Source organism: Buceros rhinoceros, unplaced genomic scaffold (assembly GCF_000710305.1).
Source record: "Buceros rhinoceros silvestris isolate BGI_N320 unplaced genomic scaffold, ASM71030v1 scaffold15834, whole genome shotgun sequence".
Taxonomy (NCBI): Eukaryota; Metazoa; Chordata; class Aves; order Bucerotiformes; family Bucerotidae; genus Buceros; species Buceros rhinoceros.
This window is the reverse complement of record NW_010408972.1, coordinates 14,531-21,935: the sequence shown is the minus strand read 5'-3', so window position 1 is coordinate 21,935 and position 7,405 is coordinate 14,531. Positions and strand designations below refer to the sequence as shown.

Genomic DNA, 7,405 nt, shown 5'->3' with positions numbered 1-7,405 from the left:
AGAGTGCCAGGCTCTGGGCACACAGTGCCCAGCCTTGGGGACTCTGAAGTGCTCAGATGTCAGACCAAGAACAATGTGTGAAGGAAACCAAAGCCTTTGAATACATTTTGAGTTTGTACTTGGAGATGATAAGCAGTTGCCTACCTGATCTGCAGCGCAAGTCTTCTCCAGGAGGTGGAAGATGAAGATGTCCCCTCTTGCTCAGCCTGATCTGCAGGCTGTGCAGCACGAGCAACTCTCTTTTTGGAGGGCAGCTTGGTGCCAAGCGGTGTCTTCTGCTTTCCTAAATGAGTGGAGGCCAAATCGAGGATGCTTTGGGGTAGGACCAAGGGTTAGGCAATCCTGAGCGCACAGGTGAACCTGGAAGAGCTGCTCCAGCAGTTCCTGGAGCATGGTCCTTCCCTGTACAGCTTTTTTGGAAGACGTTACAGAGGTTGAGTTCTCAAGAGAAGGAAATCCCTGCAAGCCATATGACAACCAGGGTCTGGAGAGAGGAGAAGCGTCTGCTAAGAACAGGCAGGAAAACGATGCTGCTCCTCTCCAAGGAAAAGAGGCCGGTAGCATGCGAGTACCCACTGCGTGAGCTGCCCAGGCTCGTCCTCGAGGTGCCCCACGACCAACCTGAGGAGATGGGCAACAGGGGAGTGAGCTGGGGCACGCTGCGGAGGAGACAGAGGTACTGAGGACACTTGCGGAGCTGGGGACACTGGTGTGCTTAGGATATAGAGCATGGAAAGCTGTGAACCCACATGTCTGGGGTTTTTAAATATTTGATCAAGCACTGCACAACCACACTGTCAAACGAGAAGCAGAAACATGGGCAGATTTCCAGACCACTGGAGAATCATCCTGCCAAAGTGTACGTCAGGGAATGCAAGGGGAAAATAAATATATCATCATTTCTAATTTGCAATCTACAGAAATGTCTATTTATGCATATTCTTAAATATTAGAAATGCGTAGAAACACCATTGCCATGTCACAGCGAGTTTGCACACACTGAGGTGGAATTAATAATTAATTTGATAATCTGTTCTAACATTTCAAGATTAAAATGCCTCTTCTTTTACCTGTAGTGCCACTAGTAAAACAGACAATTGATAGATCTTCTGGTCGAGGAGGCTAAAAAAACACAAGGAGAATGAGAAAAGCACATCAATCAAGGGCAGAAGGGTCAGCGGCCGTTGTCACTGTGTACCCCTAAAGACCAAACCAGTGGTATTTCAGCTCTGCCATAGACGCTTTCGTTCCCTTTGGCACATATGAAAGACGATGATAAATCTCTTTTCATCAGGTTTATCAGTTGGTGCCAACTCTTTTTCTTTCCCCCCTCTCCTTTTTTTTTTTTTTTTTTTTTTTTGTGCACCATTTAGTGCAAGAAGACTTTGGTGGAATATTTGTCTTGCCATTAGTGTGTTCAAAGACACCATCGATACCTGAAGGTGTGTGGGGAAACTTGACATAATTTACTGATTTCCAGATAAATTCTGGCAATGTGGGGGTATCCACAACAGGGAACAACTTTCTGAGGGTGCTGAGTGCTCCCGTTTCCAGTAGTATTTCCGTCTTCTCAGCACTGCTGAGTGTGTGAGCTATTTTGGGTCACGAATGAATAAATAAGTGGCCTGAAAATCAGAGGCTGCTTTTGAAAGTTTTTGAATCGTAGAATCACAGACTGGTTTGGGTTGCAGGGACCGTCACAGCTCCCCCAGTCCAACCCCTGCAGGGAGCAGGGACATCTGCACCCAGAGCAGGGGGCTCAGAGCCCCAAGGGCCAACCTGACCTGGGGTGGTGCCAGGGATGGGGCTGCTCCCACCGCTCTGGGCAGCCTGGGCCAGGGTCTCCCCACCTCAGTGTGAAAAATCTCTTCCTTCTCGGCACGGTGTCGGGGATGGGGCTGCTCCCCCCTCTCTGGGCAGCCTGGGCCAGGGTCTCACCACCCTCAGCATCAAAAACTTCTTCCTTCTCTCTAGTGTGAATCTCCTTCCAGTTTAACCCATCACCCCTTGAACTGGTCACAAGGCACCATCCCTAAAGACCCGCAGGCTCCCTTCCGCCCAGAGCACGCCCTCCCCTCTCGTCAGTGGAGTCAAGCTATCGCAGCCAGCTGCAGTTTTAAGCAGGAAAAGCAGCAGGCCAGCACTCACCACAGGCACATGTCGACTCTCACGGCCACAGTCCTGCAAGAGATAAAGGAACAAAAATGATTTCCACTTGAATCCCTGTGGTATAACCCACTTGCTGATCACCTGCAAAGCACGAAGGGAGAGCAGGAGCTGGAGCAGAGAATTTCCTGCTAACACCTTGGTCATCTTTTCTATCCAGTTTCTTGCATTAACTGTGGTGCCATCCTTGGATTTTGAGTAATGCCGGGGTTGGCTCCAGGCTGTTTCATTAAAGTGTAAGGCTGTAGGCTTACATGTAGGAGGACAGTGTCTCGAACAAGCAGCCCCCTTCCCAGGCTTAAATAGCAGCTGATGTTTTATTTGAGTAGGAAGGTTTGAAATGTTGGCTCCTATCAACACGGAATAACACTTCAGAGACAACTGCGCCGAGCGACGCATCAATATTAACCACCACAAGCTGCTCTTTTGTGCTCTCCAGACACTGAACCTGCCACGCAGTTCACGAGTCCCTGTACATTTTACTGCCTTTTTATGGAAACTGCAAAATATAATAAAAAGAGAGGGAAAGCAAACTTACCTCCACCTCCTGCATGGTCTGGATGCGAACTCCACAGCGCCGTCCTCTCTCCACCAGCTCCTTCTCAAACGGGTCCATCAGGATGATGGAGCTCAGGCCCGGCGTTTCTCTCCTCTCCACGTGGTCGAGGAGTATTCTAGCTTTCTCAGGTTTGTCACAGATGACTGTGGAAATGTCAGCTGGAAGAAAAGCAGCCAAACTAGTTGTTTACAGTAAATATTTTTAATGCAAGTCTGGCTGCTTGGCTCACAGCTGACATGGTATCAGTTCTGGTAACAACAGAAATAACACACTATTCTCTTAGAAAATCGCTGCAGTTTGAGCTAACCTAGATGCCGAAGCTGTAGCTGACGTCTACAATTATTCTGGGATTCAGTTCAAAATGCTAAAATTGCTAACCATGTGGGCTAAAAAATGCAGGAGCCAGAGTATGAGGCAGCACCAGAGTGGGTGGCCGTGCAGTAACTCCAGCAGCCAGCGCAGCCCCGTCCACGGCTGTGCATGACCGGGCGCGTGGCAAATGCAGCAGAGGCAGCTCTGACCCAGTGTGGGGACACGCAGCTCCCCAGGAACCTCTCTAAGTGACTTCAGGACACTCAATGGGTAAAAATCACCAATCTTTAGTGAGGCAGAAGAAAATTAAACATTCTGAGCAACAAAGCACTGTTTCTCACCTGTGTTGACGATGTAACGAATGGCCCCAGGACCCAAGGTGTCGTAGAGGGGAACCACCACCATGGAGTAGGTGTAGCAAGCCAGCTCAGAAATGATCCACTGCAGGAGGACAGCAAAGCACGAAGGTGAGAGGGGGGCGATGGGAGCAGATTTAACATGCTTGAGAACAAGCCTCAAGTACAAAGCAAGCTCACAAGTCAGGAACTTTATTAAAACAGCATCAAGTTGAACTTAAAACCTCACCTCTGGACGGTTTTGAGCAAAGACCCCAATGAACTGCTTTGTGGATGGCTTGCAGCCCTGCTGAAGAAGGCCTGAGCCCAGAGCTTCTGCTCTTTCAGCCACCTGGAAGTTGGAGAGGAAAAAAAACCCCATTAAAAAGAGGAGTATAAGCAATACTAACTAAGCGACGACTTACGCAGGGAGGCTCTCAAATTACTACCGTTGCCATCTAAAGGCCCTATGTTTTCCATTATCACCAGTTGTTAACTAGCAGCTGACCCCTGGCTGGCAGTGCCCCATGGCTTTGGAGTGTGTCAGTGCCACTGTCAAGAGTGGGTTCATGGCACGGAGTGGGTCCTCGAGAGCTGACACTCCTATATAACACACCTGGATAACGCCGGCATGTGCCTGGCTCGGGGAACCGAGAGCCCTTGCGTGGCACGTTAGTAACCTCCCGCTCTAGCGTGTGCATGTTACCGCCGGGCACCGTGACAGCCCTTCTTCTGCTGGGGAGGGCGAGGGCACTGGGGGAGAGGAGGTTGTGCGGGGGGCGTCATTCCCAGCTCACCTCCTTGTAGGACAGCCACTGGTAGGGCTGCTTGGGCTTCCTGAACCCCAGACAGGGGCCATTTTCTGGAAGACAAAAGCAGAGACGATGGAGTTACGGAGGCAGTGCCGGCAGGTAACGCTCTGCCCAGCGCCACGCTGCAGGACGCCGCAGAGCCCTCAGAGGAGGAATCCACTGTTCCTGGGGCAAGCCCGATCTAATGGGAGAGCAGCTGATGAGACCTCCCAAACTGGCGCTTCGACCCCCCTCCCTGAGCAGCAGCGGGGACAGCAGCCTCGTGAAATGACATTTCTCCGAAGGTAATGTGAGCGTTAGCATCTGATGAGGGCTTTCATCCCAAACAGCGGCTCCCGCTGCTTCCGCTGCCTTTTGATTTAAACACTTCAAAGTGAAAACTGCTATTTTTAGCACAGCCTGCTCTGGAGGAAGGTAAAACAATACGCAGCACTACATGACAGGAGGAACATTTGAGAAGTTTAATTAATTTGCTAACTGTACTTAGCTGCAGAAGATCCATCTCTCCATACACCTCCTGAGTTATTGATTTACCCCTGTCCCATGGGGTGGAATATTCGCAATTCCACTGAGTGGAATACTTTGGTGGTACCAAAAATAACAACCTGACAATTAAACTGGTGTTTTTAATGAGGCAGGACGACATCAGCAGCAGACACAGAAATAGTGATGAGGGAGCAGGGAAGAGTTGTCATGGCTTTTTTTGAGTGGGAAATGATGTTTCACAAGTGCGTGAGAGCTCTTTGATGGTACCATCGATCCTGGGGTGAGGGCGATGGTCTGATCCACCACTCTCAGCTTTCCTAAGAGCTTTTGGCAGAGTCCCTTACCCTGCCCTGTTGTGGAATAAAGGTTAAGCTGGGTGAGTAACTGATGAAAAGGCAGCAATGAGCAGAAATAAGCATCAGCGTTGGCAGCGGAGGAGGAGCTCTGCTGGGTTCCACAGTTCTATTCCCGGATCAGCCCTGTTTAATGTATTCAGAAATGCTCTGCAAATGAATAATGTGTGATGAGCTTTGCTGATGCTGCAAAATACAGAACGCTAAGCTGTTGGTGGCGGTAAAAAGATCTCTTGGTACCAAGAGACTGCACAGTAAAATTCAATGGCATTAAGGGTGAAATAATGTACGTTGCAAATAATAACCCTAATTATAAGCCCCATGCTCCACAAGCGTCACCCACTTCCCTGGCCCCCACCCCTCAGGCCTCCATCTCTGAGTCTCCCTTCACTTGGTTTCCACTCTGTTGGCCTCTACTCTTTGGTTCCCCGGCCCCCAAGATGTCCATTTGCTTGGGCCCCCACTGTGCTCCTTTGGCCTTTGGGTCTCTCATGCTTTGGGTCTCTCTCCTACCCCATTTGGGTCTCTCGTGCTTTTCTGGGCTCCCGCACTTTCAGCCACGCTCTCTGAGCTTCCCTAAGCCTTTGAGCCTCCTGGATCGTTTGGGTCTCTGCATCGCCTGGTCCTCCACCTCTCCCCATCTCTGCTTCCAGGTTCTCACCAGAGATGCTGAATCCTCTCCTGAAGACCTCATACATGGTCCTGGCGTCATCGTAGTAGTGCGTCAGCAGCTGCGGGCTGTCCCCAATCACCGACCGGCGTGCACCGGCCAAACCCTGTGTGACACAGAATCGTAGAATCATGGAATCGTTTGGGTTGGGAGGGACCTTAAAGACCATCTACTTCCCCCCCCCCTGCCATGGCTCGGGAACCTTCCACTAGAGCAGGTTGCTCAAACCCCGTCCTGCCCGGCCTCGAGCACTTCCAGGGACGGGACATCCACAAGGTCTCTGGGCAACCTGTGCCAGTGCCTCACCACACAGTGAGGAATTTCTTCACAATATCTTATCTAAGTCTCCCCTCTTTCAGTGTAAAATCATTACCCATCGTCCTATCACTACACTGCCTGATAAAGAGCCCCTCCCCAGCTTTCCTGTAGCCCCCTTTAAGTACTGCAAGGCTGCTAGAAGTTCTCCCAACATGACATGACACAATGTGACAGCACTGCCTGATGGGTGAGAGATGGGGAAACCCTGAACCGTAAAGCAGCACGTTCCCCAAGTGCCAGAGAGACCACTGCAGCCACCATGTTCCTGCCCCAGCACCCAAAGGGATGGAAGATGTGGGACCTCCACCTCAGCACCCCAGTAACATGGGAAACCACCTGCCCAGAGAGGAGCACTTGACCCAGCTCATTGCCACGGGAGACAGCTGATATTTCCCAAGGAGATTTAAAGAGGAATTACAGATTCTGAAGTAATGGAGTGGGGACGTGCTGGGGAGAGCGACTGCTCTGGGCTCCACAGGTCCCCAGGACTGGCACCATGGGCACCTTCTCAAGGACATCTAGACCAACATGAAGGACAGACTAAAGCAGAGGCCAGACTCCAGAGCACAGTGTGTGGGTTCAGTATGGGTGGTCTAGATGTGGGCGAGGGAGAGTGACGGAACCAGGGCTGGGCTGTGACCCAGGAGAAAGCCTCACTAAAGCCCAAACCACAGGGGAAAAAACACCTTGGCAAATGTGTATTCCTCCCCTCCTTTTAAAAAGCTGTTGGAGTTAGAGACAATATCGTTTTAGAGGGGACATCACAAAAGGCTGTTAAAATTCTCATCACTCTTTCAGATTATCAATTTAAGTGGAAACGATTTTCAGAAATATTTCTGCTCTTTAAAATGGAACAGCTACATTAAACTTTAAAACCTTTTGCAAGCGTGAAAATTAATAACTCCTCAGCCTCTAAGCGTGGAATCAGGTCTACTTTTTCTGATTATTACCAAGCTTGCAGCAGCAAACTCAGTAGCGGGCACACGCGGGAAGTGCCAGCGATACGATTGTATCGGCTGTTCCCTTTCAGACATTTCTCCCATGCCATGGCAGCTCCTGTAATTTTTGGTCATGGATGCTTAAGAAATCAAAGACCAAATTGTTATTGGAAATTTAAGAGAATCAATTAACAGGCTGGATTCTCGTTTACCAGTTTGCAGAAAAAGGTGAATGAAGGAGCGAAGCGATGCCTGTCACAGCACATTACATGGCTGGTGTTGGGATGAGGTTGGGGAGCCCTCAGAACAAACCAAAGCACCTCCTGGCATCCCTTGGGGTCATTTCCAGGCTTGCCAACCCCTGGTGAACCCCAGCCTCTCCCGCCGGGGTGCCCCTGGCCTCACCTCAACTTCCTCCGACTGCATGCGCAGGTCGCAGGGCGGCTTCACAGCCCT

The 7,405-nt window shown here is 50.4% G+C and overlaps 1 protein-coding gene across 2 annotated transcripts in view; it reads right to left on the bottom strand.

Moving 5' to 3' along the window:
- The window catches only part of ACSL6 (acyl-CoA synthetase long-chain family member 6), a 26,720-nt gene that overhangs the window by 19,064 nt on the left and 251 nt on the right, over positions 1-7,405 (bottom strand). For both annotated transcript variants that reach the window (XM_010135073.1, XM_010135072.1), the window contains exons 2-8: positions 5,685-5,799; positions 4,170-4,234; positions 3,623-3,724; positions 3,379-3,478; positions 2,705-2,883; positions 2,149-2,181; positions 1,071-1,122 (exon numbers count right to left, since the gene is read on the bottom strand). In XM_010135073.1, coding sequence (XP_010133375.1) covers positions 1,071-1,122; positions 2,149-2,181; positions 2,705-2,883; positions 3,379-3,478; positions 3,623-3,724; positions 4,170-4,234; positions 5,685-5,799 — 646 coding nt within the window. The remainder of the gene's footprint in view (positions 1-1,070; positions 1,123-2,148; positions 2,182-2,704; positions 2,884-3,378; positions 3,479-3,622; positions 3,725-4,169; positions 4,235-5,684; positions 5,800-7,405) is intronic.